At 33.1% G+C, this 18,650-nt stretch overlaps 1 protein-coding gene across 1 annotated transcript in view; it reads left to right on the forward strand.

The window, feature by feature from the left end:
- DPY19L2 (dpy-19 like 2) overlaps window positions 1-18,650 on the forward strand; it is a 95,225-nt gene that overhangs the window by 14,428 nt on the left and 62,147 nt on the right. Inside the window, exons 5-9 of the mRNA XM_032643570.1 lie at window positions 2,952-3,072; window positions 5,736-5,829; window positions 10,452-10,509; window positions 12,217-12,308; window positions 14,558-14,657. Coding sequence (XP_032499461.1) covers window positions 2,952-3,072; window positions 5,736-5,829; window positions 10,452-10,509; window positions 12,217-12,308; window positions 14,558-14,657 — 465 coding nt within the window. The remainder of the gene's footprint in view (window positions 1-2,951; window positions 3,073-5,735; window positions 5,830-10,451; window positions 10,510-12,216; window positions 12,309-14,557; window positions 14,658-18,650) is intronic.

An 18,650-nucleotide genomic window follows, 5' to 3' on the forward strand; every position in this document is an offset into this window, starting at 1 on the left:
TCATTCTTTTTTTTTTTTTTTTTTTTGGTACGCGGGCCTCTCACTGTAGTGGCCTCTCCCATTGTGGAGCACAGGCTCAGCAGCCATGGCTCGCTGGCCCAGCCACTACGCGGCATGTGGGATCTTCCCGGACCGGGGCATGAACCCGTGTCCCCTGCATCGGCAGGCGGACTCTCAACCACTGCGCCACCAGGGAAGCCCCAGGCCTCATTCTTGATCTTAGGGAGAAAGCATTCAGTCTCAAACCATTAAGTATAAAGTTAGCTGTAAGTATTTTTGCACATGACCTTTATAAGATTGAGGTAGTTCCTCTCTTATTCCTAGTTTTTTCTGTAAGTTCTTATCAGAATGGGTATTGAATTTTTTCTAATGCTTTTTCTGCACCAATTGATATGATCATGGAATTTATCTTCTTTGTTCCATTAATATGATGGAGTACATTCATTTTTTCATACTGAAATAGTCTTGCATCCCGGAATAAACCCCATCTGATCATGGCATATAATTATTTTAATATATTGCTGAAATCTATTTACTAATATTTTGTTAGGGTTTGTTACGTCTATCTTTATAAGGGGTATTAGTATGTGGTTTAATTTTTTGGTACTTTCTTCGTTGGTTTTGGTATCAAGTATCAAAATATCTTTAACTCCAAACCTGAGAAAATAAAGCAAAGGGAAAGTCCAGGGAACCTATTACCATGTCATTCCTTGGGCCCTGACATTCCTATCTAGCTTGCCTCTTTTCTCTACCTTTAAGGGTCTTCTTGTGTTTGATTTATATTATTCACAGGAGTTCTAGTTATACTTGTAGGAATAGGAAATTTACATTATTTAAATATTGACTTTTTTTTCATTTTCATTTAGTTTAAGTGATTTTCTAATTTCCCATGTGATTTCTCCTTTGATCCATTGGATACTTAAATATTGTTATTTAATTTCAGAGTACTTAAGGGTTTCCCAAATTTCTTTCTTTTTTTCTTTTAATTTCTATAAGTACTTTTCAATGTAATTTGTAGTAGTAACAATTGTATAGTATAGACCTACCTAAGATCTAAGATGAAAGAAGCAGTTTTCTGCAGCAGCTTTCTCTATATCCCAGCTTACTTTTCAAAGGCAGTCTGACCATATTTCCTCTAATGATTATCTGTCTAATTCTAGTGTAAATGGAAAAATCAAAAAGAAAAAAAAACCTAATTGTTGAATCTTCAACTTTAGTTAACATTCACTTACTCTGTGTATATAAGATAAGGACTTAGCTTATTAGACTAGGCCCATTTTTTCCAGTGTTTGATAAGTATTATTTTTAGTTTTTGATTACTTTTGGAACTTTTTGTCGTTACATCTCTGTTTCTTGTTCCACTAGTTTCCAACAGTATGGTCTCTAAAACATTAGCTAATTTTTTTCTTTTTACGTATTAAAAATATTTATTGAATAATTTGCACAGTTTTCAGCTTCTTTGATGCTTTGAAAAAGTAATCATTATAGTGTAGTTCATTTGTTTTCAAAACTTGAAAGCATGTAAATGACAGGCAACAAGGACTCGTCCAGTCTTATTTTCATATTGCATAGATACAATATGTAGATTTACATTTGCTTGCGACCTTATATAGTACTTAAGTGTTGAAGTAAATGTCCATACTTTGTGTTAACAAGATTAATTTCTCATCTAAAGATGAGATTAATTTCTCACCTAAAAGTGTAAGTTTGAAACAATGTATTTTGAAAAGACAAAAGCATTTAATGCTTACTATATGACAGTACTTATATATATAAGCTCTAATCTCCAATCACTCTTGTAAGATGGTTATTATTGATATTAACCTCATTTTACAGATGAGGTGACTGAGGTTCAGAGGTTGAAGGATTACTTCACACCATAGAAACCATACCTTGCAGAGTCAGAATTTTTTGTTCTATTTTGACTTCAAAGTCATGCTTTTCTACTATATTAAATGACATCTCAGAAAGGAGTATAATTCTAGAATTTGCACATACATTTAATGTGGAAATTTTTTGTACATGTATGAAAAATACACAAGAATAGAAGTTATAAATTTAAACAGAATGTCATCTTATAAAATTAAGTGATAAAATCATAAATAATATTATATATGAAAAGATGTTTATGACATTGTTTAGTGATGTATATTACATTAACATCTTATAATACATAATATTACATAATGAATAACTCTAGCTACATGTTTCTTATGCCTAGGGAGAGACTGGAAGGATGGTCACCAAAATAGTAAAAGTAGTTAGTTCTAGGTTATTTTTAGTTTCCCTTTGAACTCCTCTTTACTTTTTTTTAACTTTTTTCCCCAATGATTTTGCATTATTTTTCCCAAATCTGTAAAATTATTTATTAAAAAATCTCCCAGGCATGAGCATTTTGTCTGTAATCTTTTTGTTGCTATTTTCCCTTGTCTTTAAACTTTTTAAAGTAGATTTCAGGTTGGGAAGTACTGGTTAATTAAATCTGCTTGGTCAGAGTTTTAATGGGCACAGGAGCTGTTATTCCATGTGCAGTTGGTTTTATAGACTATGAGTTGGTTTTTAGACTATGAAGAAAATAATTTCAAGGACCTAAGGGAAATGTTACAAAATACTTCTTTAAATCTTTGTACTTTGCTATTAATTATAATTATGTACTTCATGCTTGATTTTACAGCTACTATTAATTATGTTAGAGTTGATTACAAGAGTGTATTACAGAGATATTGATCACAACATAAATTTTGTAGATGTGCATTACTCAGTAATACATAACTTTAGTTGATTGTGTGTATAAAATTTTAAATGATTGTTTCCCACATGAAATGATTTAAATAAATTCATCAAAGTTTATAATGTTAAAGGCAACCATCATAAAATGGTATTTTGGAAAAATTCTTATTAAGAAGATATTGAATTTTTCTTTATTATCTTTTTGATTTTATCTTTTGTAGGTGATTATAGCCTTCTGGTATCGCACATTTATGGGAATAATGAATTTATTTGGGCTGGAAACAAAGACCTGCTGGAATGTGACCAGAGTAGAACCTCTAAATGAAGTTCAAAGCTGTGAAGGCATGTTTCTTCCTAAAATGCTGTTGTATTGTCATTAATGTTTACATAAACATAATGTTATGACTCCTTTAAGAATTATTATAAACTACTGTGATTTTTTTCTTTAAAAACAGTCTAGAACTGATTCACCTAAAAGTGTATTTACCCTTTAATTTTCTGAGAAGACAATGTACTTGCTAATAAGAGTATTAATTTGGAATTTAATTTGAGTATTAATATGCTCCAGTGTAAGGCCACACTGATTATAAGTCATTCCTCCATTTCAGAAGGTACAAAAAAAGCTCTGGGGTGGCTTGAATATATAAATTTGGGGGATGTAGATTAAATAGTCACAGTTCTACCTGTAATAGTTAACATAAATAGTTAATGTAAAAATTTAGTTATGCATAAATATTTAAAAATCAGATATATAATAGATTACTTTAGAAATTCTGCTGTTTTTGTGCTCTCACAGTCCATGAATAGTTCTAATCAAACTCTTCATATACATCTTCTACATCAGTACCTTTGTCAAAGAACTGCTTTTCGAATCGTCTGACAGTTTTCCAGGATCTGTGATTGTCACTTCCGTTTAAGATGTTTGCAGTTTAGCACTGTTACAATCTTAGCATGATGCTGTTCCTTGAAACTCTTATTTGAAATCACATGTATCTACTTGCATAACACATAGTTGTTTTTTCTTTATTTCTTCATATTCTCTAGAACATTATGTTTTATAAATATATTTTTGTTGACTTGTGTATAGTAACATACAGTTCTCAGAATATATCCTAAATTTGTATTTCCATGTTTCCCTTACATTTTTACTGATTCCCTCAGATGGTCTTTATAACCATGGTCTAAAGCAGCATTGGTAGAAGATATTTGAGGGCAATTAGACTTTTTTTTTTTTTTTTGTACAAACTAAAGGAATTGAGCGACTGCCTGAACCAGCTTATAAGGTATAAACTTTTCTGAGGGATGGGAAAAAATCACCTTATATATGTACATATATGGTATTTATTAAGTTGCCACTAAGTTATAGGTTAGTGTTGGCACTTGGGACCCCAAGATAAACTGGGTAAACATGGGCCTTACCCTCATAGAGTTTGCAACATAAGAGGGATGTTAGCGGTTACAACTGTGGTGGATGTTACAAATAGGAAAATAAGATTGCTGAGGTTAAGAGAAGTGTTTCAAGAATAGGAACCAGCATTTTCCAAAGTCCTGAGGCAAGGGAGAACTGAAAGTTAGACTTCCTAGAGCAGAGAGATAGAGAAGAAAACATGGTGTGAAATGATGCTTAGAATGTAAGCAAGGGTCTGATAATGAAGGACCATTTACTAGTTAAGGATTTTATGTGTATTCATTGAAGACTTTTGGCAGATTTTTATTTTCAAAACACAATTTTGGCAGTTACATGGAAAAGACACTAGTAAAGGACAAAAGTGAATTCAGTGAGGCCAGGTAGGAAACTATTTTGCTCTCAGCAAGTGATTGCAGGAAAGGTAACTGGAAAATGAATGGATTTGAGAGATAGCTGGAAGGAGAAACGACAAGATTTGGTAATTGTTTGATGGGGAAGGGGAAGGAGAATGAATTTATGTAACACTGTTGGGTTTCTGGCTTAACTGAGTCCCTCCATTCAAAGTGGTAAGAAACATTTTTAAAAGTAGCAGGTTTGAATTGCTATTAATTCGAGGTACCTGAGAAACCCCAAAGTGTAGATGTCAAGTGGCTACCTGCGTATACATACCTACAGGAATAAGAAGAAAGTTCTCATCTGAAGGTAGACTTGGAGTCATCTGTATATAGATGATAATTGGAACCATGGAACTGGAAGAATTTCTTTAAGGGGAATATACAGACTGAGAAAAGAAGAAGGTATATGACAGAGCCTAAGGTGGTCCAACATTGAAGGGGGGGCTGTAAAAGGATGAGCAGTTACTAGGACAGACTGAAAAGGAATGATCAGAGAAGAAGAAGAAATCAGAAAGGCCAGCCTTTAGATCCTGGCTCCACCAGTTACAGCTAAATAACTTTTGGCAAGTTACTTAAGTTTTCTGTGTTGTTTTCTCAACCATTAAAAAACGTATTTTCATACCAGGTAATTTCAAAGATTTGTTCTGAGTATTATGTGAGATGATGATTGCAAAGTACCTAGTAGATTATGTGTGTGTGTTAATATATATATATACATATATATATATGTATTGTCTTATACACAGGATATATTAAGTATTAAGGTCCTGGCTATACATGATAATGGATCAATTTATCCCATACAAACTAAAGCTGCTCCTTGAAGTCAGGGGCCGTTTTTTACTCATTCTAGAGCCTAGCAAAAGATAAAATTAATGCAATTGATTTTCGCTTGTAATTTATCAAATGGCTCTACAGACAGTTCTAGATACGGAACAATAGCAGCATCACCTAAATAAAATGAAGCACCAACTAATCATTACACTATAACAACACTTCAATAGGGAAAAGTATAAATGTAACTAATAATGCCTCATGGATGGGGAAAGTACTAATGTAACTATTAAATAGAGCAGCAGTCTGAGCAGCAAAGCTTTCAGCAAATTCACTAGCTCTTGATTACAAAGCATTGAGATAATTATGCCCAATTACTGTATAGTAATTTATTCATTAAATACTGAATAATCTGTGTCTTTTTAAAGGATTGGGAGACCCTGCTTGCTTTTATGTTGGTGTGATTTTTATTTTAAATGGAATAATGATGGGATTGTTCTTCATATATGGTGCATACTTGAGGTAAGACTACTGTATTAAAAGATCTTTCAGTGGGATAATGACTTTCTGACATTTGTTGATTAAATTAAAAGGATAGGGCTTCCCTGGTGGCGCAGTGGTTGAGAGTCCGCCTGCCAATGCAGGGGACAAGGATTCATGCCCCAGTCCGGGAAGATCCCACATGCCGCGGAGTGGTTGGGCCCGTGAGCCATGGCCGCTGAGCCTGTGTGTCCGGAGCCTGTGCTCCGCAACGGGAGAGAGGCCCGCGTACAAAAATAATTAATTAATTAATTAATTAAAAGGATAAATAACAAGATTAATTGACTAATAGTAGGAAACCTTTAGATTTTATTTTTTTCAGAAGCTGAGCCAAATATGCAGCCAAAAGCTAGAGCTGTCACAAAAACAATATCTTAAAGGCCTGTCTTTTATCCTTATGGGGGTATTTTTTAAGCTTATTAAGATTCCTGAACAAAGATTTTAATGAAAATACCTCTAGATCATGTGTAAAATTATTATAACATTAGGGGGAATCTTTGGTTGGCATTAGTAGCAAAGTATTAATATTTCTAATTTTCATCTCTGTTCATGTGAAATTAAGAAAGCAGTAAAAGAAAATGTATATCACTTGTAGCAGACACTTATATTTGATAGCCTATCTTTCTTGATAACAGCACCACAATTTTGTTTGGGGTAGCAGGGTGCCCAATTTCAGATGATAGGTTGAAGTTAACTATGACCATTGTGTATTCTGCTTCCCACTCTCCACTGCATGTTGGGAGAGCCATATGAGCTAGCTTTTCTGGTGAAAAAGGAAGTGAAATCAGACTTGGTTACACCAGGAAAGCATTTGCCTTTACAACAAAAGGTTAGATTCAGCTGCAGCTTTTCTGTTATTTTCCTGCTTTTACCTGGATGTGATACCTGGAGCTATTGCAGTCATTTTGTGATCATGAGGAAAAGGCCATAAACATAGCACATATGTCTGCCTTTTTTTTTTTTTTTTGCGGTATGTGGGCCTCTCACAAACCCTGCAGTTCCTCTATTCCTGTGCTTTCTAAAGATTCTATAGTCTTTTGAGAATCTTTCACTTACATATTAGCCATAAACCATACTTGTTTTATTGTTTTTATTTTTGTTTTTTGTGGTACGCGAGCTCTCACTGTTGTGGCTTCTCCCGTTGCGGAGCACAGGCTCCGGACGCTCAGGCTCAACAGCCATGGCTCACGGGCCCAGCCGCTCCGTGGCATGTGGGATCCTCCCGGACCGGGGCACGAACCCGTGTCCCCGGCATCGGCAGGTGGACCCTCAACCACTGCGCCACCAGGGAAGCCCTCATATGTCTGCCTTAACATCCTTCTGCTGCTGAACCAATGCCAACAGACACTTATCTTTTATTTTCTTGTTGAATGATATAATAAGCATCCATATTATTTAAGACACTTCTGTCAGATTTTGTTTTTGACAACAGAGTACATTTTCAACTGAATCATCAGATTTCTTTACAATGTTATTCTTGAACTGTGCAACATTAAAAGTGAAAAATCTAGATTTAATCTTTCAACAATTAATGAGTTTTCTTAAGGTTTATGTTTCTATAGAGATTAATATATATATACCCCTTGTTTTTGGAAGTTTTCAGCATAAAAATCCTAGCACAGAATCAGTGAAAAATTGTGATCTTGATAAAATTGTTGGCCTTGATAAACTGATTTTAAAATTATTCAGAAATGCACAGGGCCTAAAATAGTTGAGACAATCCTGAAGGAAATATGAGAACTTGCTTCATTAATTATTTCTGTATTATAAAGCTAATGTAAATAAGACAATGTGATATTGACATAGAGGTAGACAAATAGACCACTGGAATAAAGTAGAATCCAGAAGCAGAAATGTACATTGATATACACCTGGTATATGACAAAGTGGATATTACAGATCAATGAGTAAGGATAGGCTTCTCAATAAATGGTGCTGAAATAATGGGGAGATCATATGGAACAAAGCAGAGTCAGAACTTATGAAAAACAAATACTAGTTGGATTAAAATCTCAAATGTGATAGACAAAATTATAAAATGTTTAAAATGTTATATAGAAGATTATCATCAGTAACTTGGGGGTAAGAAAGGATTTCTTAAACAAGGTACAAAAGTCCAGCCATGAAGAAAAAAACTGATAAATTTGATGAAAAGAATTTAAGTTCCTCAAGATATAATAGAATGAAAAGATAAGCCACAAGCTGGGGAAAGATACTGCAAAGCGTGTACGCAATGTGGTATCCAGACTTACATTCATTAATTTGACAAATATTTATTGAATGCCTACTGTGACTGGGAGCACTATTCTAGGTGCTAGGAAAACAAAACAAACAATCCCTGTCCTCATGGAATTTATATTCTAGGGGATAGACAAAGACTAAGAAGATAGACCACCCAACTGAAAATCGGACAAAATATTTATGAATAGACATTTCCCAGAAGAATTCCAGATTGCCAATAAACATGTAAAATTGACCACCATCATTAATTATGGGGAAAAGACTAATTTAAACCACAATGAGATACCATTTCACACCTACTAGATTTACAAAGGCAACTTTTAACCCTGGTGGGTGGATATATAAATTAGTACAGCTATTTTGGAAAAACGGTGTGCATTATCTAGTAATTTGAAGATACAGGTACCTTATAACTCAGCAATTCCAATTTAAAGTAAATATGCCTAAGAAACTCTTTTATGTACACCAGAAAATATATACAAGAACATAGCAGCATTGTTTGTAGTAGCTCCAAACTAGAAACAACTTAAATGTCCTTCAGCAGAGAAGTGTACACATTGTAGGTTTATTAATACAGTGAAATACTGTACAACAATGATAATGAACTATAGCTACAAACATCAATGTGGAAAAGTCTTACAAATATAATGTTGAATGAATCAGGGCATGCACAAAATTTAAAAATGCTGCATACTTACATTTGTATAAAGTTTAAACAGATTAAATGATAGTATGATATGTATATAGAAGCAGTTATATTGGTAATCACAAAACTCAGGATAGTGGCTGGTGAGGTCTCAGGGTGTGATCAGTTTTCTGTTTCAGTGATATATGGTAGTTACAAGAATATCCACTTTATAAGTGTTCTATAAGCTATCTAGAAATTTTTATGTACTTTTCTATATGTGTGTCAGATAGGAAAAATACATAAGCTCATCAGTATTTTGAGGGAAAGGATTACTTTTAGATTATGTTAACAGGCTTTAAATTGTTCTAGTTTAAAAAATACTTTATTTATTATGCTTTTTTCAAATATGGAAAACGTTACACGAGACTAAGACATTTTAAAAGTTAGTACTTTTCATTGGGAGAGCTACCCAGAAGGTGAAAGTCTTCTCTAAATTGTTTACACAGTTCTAGAATATCAAATACATTATTAGGCTTCAGTCTTTAAGAAGGATATGTAGATATAACATATGTTGGCTATGAAAGTGTCACCAAAACTGTGAGGAGATTAGAAACTATGGCATATGAGAATATGAGAAACAAAAGAAATAGGGATTTGGGGAAATTTTTCTATTTCTTACCTTGGCCACCCTTTCGCACTGGCACTAACTTGGAAGGTAGATATTCCATTTCTGTTCTTTTGGTGGTTAATGATAAAATGTTAACATGCATATCTAACTTGATCAAGTCTAAAATTAATTGATATCTTTCCTCTTCTTTTTGATCAGTACAAGGAATTTCAGAACACTTTACTTCAAAACGGCCCCTAGCATCTTGTAATTATTACCATAATTTAGTACTTCTAGTACCGCTCCACAGCAGTCATCACTGTTATTTTTTGTTGTCAAATCTTCCTTAGATTTATCCACATGTTCCTAGTTTCTATATGCAGCATTTGTTCTTGCTTCTCACACCTTCCTCCTTTCAATTTCTTCTTTTCTGATGTGCGTCCTTTGAATTTCCCTTAGTGAAAACTGTTAAAGGTAAATTACTTCCCATTGGCTTTCCTCTGCTTGTTTTGTTAAACTCATTCCTTCCTTTTTTCAATCATTCAACCAGTATTTATTGTCTTCCGAGTCTGAAGCTGTGTATATAATGATGAACAATACTTTAAAGAAAAGGCAGCTTTAAGATGTGGTTTTTAATCTTTGATAATAATCAGCCATCCTTGATCTCAGTTTTGTATTCTACATTGTTTCTTGGGACTCAACAAAAGAATATTTGCAGTAGTTTAGATGGTTCAGTTACCGCTAAATGAAACTGTTAGACTCTTCATCTCTCAGTCACTGAAATCCAATTTGGAATGACAAAAATTTGCCTCCACTCAGAATATTCAAAGAATGCAGTATAAACTCTGAAGTGCTGGCCTGTTTGTTAAAAATTATTTTATGTTCACATATAATATTTTACATAGAAAATATTTTAAATATAAAATTAATGACATTCAGATTACTTTGTATGTACACGTTGTATGCTTTTACATTCAAGAATAAAACATCAACTACATGGGTACTTTTGAAATTTTTACTGTTATTTTATATGGTTTAGTACTATGACATTTTAAAAATCTAAGATAATTTTGTGAAAAACTCACTATATTTTACATGAATTTTGATTGTATACATTTTTTTTTACAGTGGGACTCAACTTGGAGGTCTAATTACAGTATTATGCTACTTTTTCAACCATGGAGAGGTTTGTTTTCTAGAAAATAATTTGTAGAAATAGAAGGGGTGGCATAGGAACAAGGAAACTTATTCATCAAAACAGTATTTAATTGTATATTACTTAGGACTTGGCAGTATTTTAAAGAACTTTGTGTTGTAAGTTGATGTTTTAATCATGTTGATCCACATTTTTACATAATAAATAGAATTTATGGTGTGAGCTATCTTGCCTGGTTTTAGAAGGTATATATGTTACATATATTTTATAGAAAAAGGAAGTACTATATTAGTTGAGTTTAGGCACTTTATGTACATTATCTCACTCCCACCAAAATTTTTAGGGAGGTGGCTGTTATCCTCACAGTAGAAGATATGAAATTGAAATTTGGAGAGGATAAGTTACGTACTCAAGATTCCACATTCACGCCATGATGAAACTGGGTTTCCTCTTTCTGGCTCTAAAACCTCACTTCTTTCTGTTACATCATGCTGCCTTTTTAATTACACAAAATGCTGAATTCAAAATACAAATTAACTTACTAACTCAGCCCAATAAGACATGGTCCACCTAAAAAGAGTTCATGGAAACTTACTTAGAATATGATAGATTCATTCAACAAAATATCAAGTACAAAACGTGTGCCAGAGTCCGTGTTAGATGCTGAGGATATGGCCAAGAAAAGTGGAAGAATCTGACTGCTAGTTTTTGGAAGCAAAATATGTAATATGTTATGGCACAGATTATATAGGGTAGAAGTCTCTATCCATTACTATTGGGAAAGGTAGATACTTGATTAATTTTAAAAAATCAGTTAGACAAGGGAATCATAAAAATTATACATAAGTATCTTAAATATATTAACTTAAAGCAAACAAACACATTGTCAGTCACCAGTGTATTAGTATAAACACAAGACCTTTTCTTTGAGTATGCCAGATGACTGACACTATGAGTTGACCTTCTTATACATACCGTAACTCACCTTCCAAGGTTTACAATTTTGGTTTCCTGGAAGAAGAGCAATAAATTTTAAGACTCTTGCAAAGTTGTAAGAGTTTAGATTCTTTCTAGAATTTCAGAATTCTTGATATAAAATTTTATAATATTCCCATCCATATGTTTTGGAAATAGGTTTAAAGTCTATATGAAAATTTAATTAATACTTTCATTGTATACATCATATCAGTGAATCCCAAATACTTCTAGTTGTTTTTAGAAATTTATAGTTAACTCTTTCAAAGGTATATTTCACAAATTCAGAGACAGTCTTAATTACTTGTAGTGGGTGTCTATACACATTAAACTTGTCGTGTGTAAACATTTGGTGTTTGTGAATGCCCTAGGTGACATTTGTTTAGATATTTTTCTGAGCATGTATAAATCCCAAAGCCCTGGGATGCCCAGGGTCATCACTGAAGAGCTGGAATGTGGATCTGGTATGTCTTTCCCAGAATTCTCACTGCTCCTAACCCTATCATCTTGTTTGTCCTTCGAGTGTCCTTAAGTTTGGCCTGATCTATCTTTCACTTGTTTCTGGACTTGCTAGTTAATGGCTCTCTACCTAATGGCTATGTGCTGTAAGAGAACTCCAAAAACTGAGGAGCTATACCAGGTATCCGGAAGTAAATGAGCCTAGTATTAAAATTACTAAAACCAGCCCACCCATGATTTTTTAAATTAATTGTGTTTATTGCAATGGAACATAGAGTGAGGTAAGCATTTTATTGATTTCAGGCTACTCGGGTGATGTGGACACCACCTCTCCGGGAAAGTTTTTCATATCCATTTCTTGTACTTCAGATGTACATCTTAACTGTGATTCTCAGGTAATTTTTATTTATAAAACGAAACTAGCTAAATTGTAAGTTTCTCAAAATTACTTCAGCCTATCATTATAATTACTAAATTTAGACTCTATTTTAAAAAATTACTTCAAAAATAAATTGTGTGTCCAGTTTAAAAAGAATCTAAAATTGCTATGTAAAAAATCGTTTTCCACTTAAGAGTCTAGGCTACAGGTTTTACATAACTATGTTTTAATAAACCAATATGTATGTGTTCATATATATTTGGTAAAGATGCAAAGGTTTTTGAGAAAGTATTACTTTTTTCCCTCAATGCTTATGTACTCTGACTCATTGTTGTCCATCCTGTGGTTTTGATGAAGCATGAAAAAAAAGTGTTCAATGCACAAATAAATTTGGGAAATGCTAGGTTGGATAGATAAGGAGTATCCATATTCATATGTTTATGACTATATCGGAACTACAGATGTTTCTAGAAACTCAGCCAAAGTTTCATCTCAACTGTTTTTCCTGGACACATTTTTTGGTTGGGATTAATTTTATAAGCATTTCAGAAATTTTAAAAGTCTGAGGAACAACGACAAAAACATAAATAGTAGAATACTATAAATAACTTTACCATAGAGATAGGTTCATAGAATGTTCATGAGATCTCTTATTGAGGGAGTGATCACTGTCCCCTCCAAACTCCCAGAGAAACTCGTAGTTCACTTACTAGTACCCATCAGATTTTGCCTATATTAAGATCATTTGTGTATATGTCTTCTTTCTTTCTTAAAACTGTAAATTTGTTAATAAAGCATACATACACAAATGTCTAAACATACACTTAATGTATTAAAATGCCACTGGAAACAGAGACCGTGCCACATTTATCTCTTTAACCGTGGAGCACTTAGCACACTGCCATGTAGACATTTAAGGCCCTTGTATGTTAGCTTAAGGAAGGTAAATAAAGGCATACTGGCGTGACTACCAACCTCTAGAAAGGTACAGACTACCTTGTGATTTGTTAACCTACATGAAAGTTTATTTTTGGATTGAATATGGATTTGGGAATCTGATCCCTATCCGGATTTCTATATTTTTTCTCTAAACCTTATCTTCTCTCAAAGATTATGGTAGAGGAAGCTGCCTATTTATCCCCACTCATTCCCAGTTAAATTTCTAGAAAGATGGTTTATTTTCCATTTTTATTTTTTGAAGTGATATTAGTCTAACCAATCAGAGAGTTCATGGAATTAAATATGTTAATTAGAACATTTAGAATTGTATCCTTGAGTGCATGTGTTATACTCCATTCCTTAGCCAAAAGTAATTTTTATTTTATAAAGATAACTGAGTACTTAGTGAATATATTTTGTGATAATATTATTAAACAATATGATCATTAAAAATTTTGTTTTTGAAAATGTATATACCGCAGTACAAGAATTTATGGAAATCCAATACAACCTTTATAAAAAGAAGAGTTACAGTTTTATAATTTACACAAAATACGTGCATTTCTTTTTTTCATATTCTAAAAGGTAGTAAAATCTGTGTGGTAAAAGGTATTGGTTACTGATAAATCTCGTGATTGCAGAATGGACGGTTTAAACTTCAATATGCATTAGTTTAACTGTATTCCAGAATTATTTCTTTAAAGTCATTGTTTAAAATCTCTTTAAGTTTTTCTCATAGTCGTTAGCTTATTATTTCACCAGCACTTATACTTTTCTTCATTGTTTTTTGAAACATAAAAGTGGTGGTATATGAAAGTTATTGCTGCTCATGTAGTATAAATATCTCGAGGTATGCAAGGTCAGTTCAGATTCTTTTTTCTGACATTCTTGCTGGAGTATTAAATTTCTAATGTCATGCATAGTTAAATAAAAATAAATTTTTAGTTGAATATAGTTGATTTACAATATTTTATTAGTTTCAGGTATACAGAATAGTGATTTATTATTTTTACAGATTATATACTCCATTAAAAGTTTACAAAATAATGACTTGAATTCCCTGTGCTATATGTTTAAGATACCTACTGATAAACTAGATACAATACTTTATTTAAAGCTCTAATTTTGTTTGTTTTATTATAAGCATTTTTATAACCCAAATATTTTAAGTTCTTCTTAATGAGCTTTTAAAAGTTAACTATATTTTGTTGTCTAACATCAAAGGTAAGGGGATCAATAGATTTTAGCATTTTGCAACTAGTCATTCAGTTTAATGATAGGCTACTTTTATAGTAAAACTTACTGGTGTCAATTCTCTCCATTAAGGACATCGAACAATAGTAAAAAGCATTTTATTGCACTGTGCCTTTCCAATGTTGCTTTTATGCTTCCCTGGCAATTTGCTCAGTTTATACTTTTTACACAGGTAAGATGATTTTAAACTAATTTAAGTTGAATGCAAGATGTGCTTGGTTGTTTCCATAGGAAAAAAAATTTTTATTGAAGTATAGTTGATTTACAATATTGTGCTAATTTCTGCTGTACAGCAAAGTGACTCAGTTATACACATATATACATTCTTTTTTTATATTCTTTTTCATTACAGAGAAATTTTAAATGTGATTATATTTGTGCCCTAATAGATTTTCAAAATATGGAATAATTATAAAGTTTATATACATGTGTGATTTTTTTAATCATATAAATCTGCCTTCTGTTAATGTGTTTGTTAGTCAGGCAGATATTAAACCTGCAAAAGACTTTTTCCTCTTATTTTAATCCATAATTTTTCCTGTTGGTATTTGAGATGATCTCTGTAAACCTTCCTGTAGATTTTCCTTTTGTCTGAGGAATCATTTTAGGTGCCCAGCTGTGCAACATGGTAAGGGCCACTTCGATTCTTCATGGTAGGGGATTTCTGCTTCTAATCCAGCTAAATGTTGGCTGTTCTGTCTGAAGAGCAGAATCTTACTGGACACCATTTCTCAGAGCTTTAATCATGGTATTATTCAATGAATTGAGGCCATATCCTGTTTCTTCAAACAACTAAGTAACTAATAGCAAGAAACTGAGCTGGGGAAGCAGAGAGTAAAAGGTCAATTTGGATGAAATTTCCTACTATGATTTTTCTTTAGAACTCCTTTCCACCTAACTAACAAACACTGATAATATGTAATGATGTTCTTTATTAGCAGTGAGAAATTCTGCCAAGAATCCTTGTGCTGCCAATTGTCTACAAAGAATGAAGTTATAACCACAACTTAATTGATGCTGCATGTTTAAAGCATGTTAAGAGTATTCCCTCTGCCTTACTTCCTTATATTTGGTCTATAACTAACACAGAATTTCTGTGGTTTTCATTATTTGCATATGCCAACATAGTAGAATAGATTTCTAATGTGCATCATTTCCTGGCAAGGAAATGTATTAATTTAGCTCCTTCGGTAATTTTGATATTGCCTTAATGATTTTCTATCCATTCAAAAGTTATACTATACTTTTAGTTGTTGTTGTTTCTTTTTTGTGAGATGTAATTAACATTTTGTAAGTTTAAGATATACGATGTATCAATACATTATTATATTGCAATATGATTATACCCTGATTAACACCATAGTGTTATTTAACACCTCTATCAATCACATAATTATTATTTCATTCTTGTGGTGAGAATGTTTAAGATCTAGTTTCTTAGCAACTTTGAATTATATGATACAGTATTGACTATAATAACTATGCTATGCATTAGAACTGCAGAACTTACTCATCTTCTAGTTGCAAGTTTGTATATTTTGTCCAACATCTCTCTAATTCCCCCACCCCCAAGCCCCTGTTAATCACCATTCTACTCTCTGTTTTTACAAGTTTGGCTTTTTTAGATTCCACATACAAGTGATATAATAAAGTATTTGTCTTTGTCTGACTTATCTCACTTAGCATAATGCCTTCAAGGTCCATCTGTGTTGTCACAAATGGCAGGATTTATATATATATATATATATATATATATATATATATATATATGTATATATATTTATATACATATATATATATATATATATATATATGTAGCATGTCTTCTTTATCCATTCATCTGTTGATGGACACTTAGGTTGTTTCCATACCTTGGCTATTGTGCATAATGCTGCAGTAAACATGGATGTGTAGATATCTCTTCAATATTCTGTTTTCATTTCCTTTGGAATATGTACCCAGAAGTGGGATTGCTGGATCATATGGTAGTGGTATTTTAAATTTTTTGAGAAATCTCCATAGTGTTTTTCATAGTGGCTCCACCAATTTATTTACATTCCCACTAACAGTGCACAAGGGTTCCCTTTCCTCCACATCCTCACCAACATTTGTTTTCTTTTGTCTTCTTGATGATAACTTTTCTAATAGGTATGGAGGGATATCTTACTGTGGATTTGATTTTATTTCCCTGATGATTAGTGATATTGGGTGTCTTTTCATGTACCTGTTGGCCATTTGGATGTATTCTTTTGAAAAATATTTATTGTTCTTCTACCCATTTTTTAATCAGTTTTTTTTCATTATTGAGTTGTATGAGTTCTTTATGCATTTTGGATATTAATATTTCACCTAATAGATGATCTGAAAATATTTTCTCCCATTGCATAGGTTGCCTTTTCATTTTGTTGATTGTTTCCTATGTTGTGCAGAAGCTTTTTATCAATAGTTTGATGTAGTCTCACTTGTTGATTTTTGCTTTTGTTGCTTGTGCTTTTGGTGTTACAATCCAAAAAATCATTGCCATGATGAGGGTCAAGGAGCTTATTCCCTAAGTTTTCTTCTAGGGGTTTTATGGCATCAGGTCTTATATTTAAGTCTTTAATCCATTTTAAGTTAATTTTCGTGAGTGGTGTAAGATAGGAGTCCAATTTCATGTAAATATCCAGTTTTCCTGACACCATTTATTGAAGACATTATTTTTCCCCCTAAGTATTCTTGGCTTCCTTGTCAAATATTAATTGACAGTATATGCATGGGTTTACTTATGGTCATTCAGTCTGTTCCATTGCTGTGTATATTAGTCTTTATTCCTGTACCATACTGTTTTGATTACTGTAGTTGATAGAGTAATGGGGGTTCCTTATATGTTACAGTCCTTTTTTTTTTTTTGCTGCTTGTAGGATTCTCTCTGTCTTTGATTTTTGAGTTTCATTATAGTGTGTCTTAGGGAAGGTATTTTTCAATTACAGTAATGGGGTGATTTATTAGCTTTGTGAACTTGCATGTCCAAATCTCTTCATAGGTTTGGAAGTTCTCAGCTATTATTTCTTTAAATAAACTTTCTGTCCTTTCTCCCTCTCTTTTCATAGAACTCTGGTGATTCTCTTATTTGATCATTTGATATTTTCATATAAATCACATAGACTTTCTTCACTCTTTTTCATTCTTTTTTCTTCTTTCTCCTCTGACAGCGTATTTCAAAGTTCCTATCTAACTCACTGTTCTGTCTTCTGTTTGGTCTGTTCTGATGTTGATACTCTATTGCAGTTTTCATTTCATTCATTGAATTCTTCAGTTCCAGAATTTGTTTTGTTCTTTTAATCATTTTTATCTCTTTGTTAATCTTCTCATGTTTTTCATGTATTTTTATCCTGATTTCATTGAATTGTATTTCTGTATTTTCTTGTATCTCATCGAGTTTCCACAAAACAACTATTCTGAATTCTTTATCAGGTAAATCGTAGAATTCTGTTAGAGTTTGGTTACTGGAGGACTATTGAGATTTTTTGGTGATATTTCATGTTATTCTTATTCATGTTTCCTTGATTCTTAATGTTCCTTGAAGTTTTGTGTTGCAGTTTTTGCATTTCAGGTTGCCTTCAGGTGGGATATATTCTTCATTCATCCTGCTTATATCTGGGGTTTTCTCTGACCTTATATGGATACACCTGCTTCATGCTTCTTGCTCCCTCTGTGGCAGAATTATTAAGCTTGTATGTCTTTTCTAGACAGGCCCACAGACCCTGGCCTCTTTTTCACATGAGCTCCTTATCTACTAGAACTCACTCTTACTGCCACACTAAGGAACATGAAAAAGGAGCCAGCTGCAGAGTCGGGAGAGGTGCGAGTTTAACACTCAGGAGGTGTCAAGAGTGCCTGCAGGCCAAGTGGAGGGATCCTTGGGTAGTTTTCTCAGCAGCTGGTAGGCAGGTTTCCTGCCAGAGTCCTGAGCACAACCAGAAGGAACTGCATCCTTTTAATGCCCTCTGATATTCTTATTTGCCTCTTTCTCAATCTCCTACCTGCCCCAGTCAAGGAGGTCGCACCGCAGAGCTCTGAGTGCTGTGGGAAAGAAATTGTTTTTTCCAGCAATGTCCTGCATAGCTGGGGATGCCAGGCACACACTCATCATTCTCCCTTTCCCCCATGGGAGAGGTTGCCACTG

The sequence above is a fragment of the Phocoena sinus genome, chromosome 9 (assembly GCF_008692025.1).
Source record: "Phocoena sinus isolate mPhoSin1 chromosome 9, mPhoSin1.pri, whole genome shotgun sequence".
Taxonomy (NCBI): Eukaryota; Metazoa; Chordata; class Mammalia; order Artiodactyla; family Phocoenidae; genus Phocoena; species Phocoena sinus.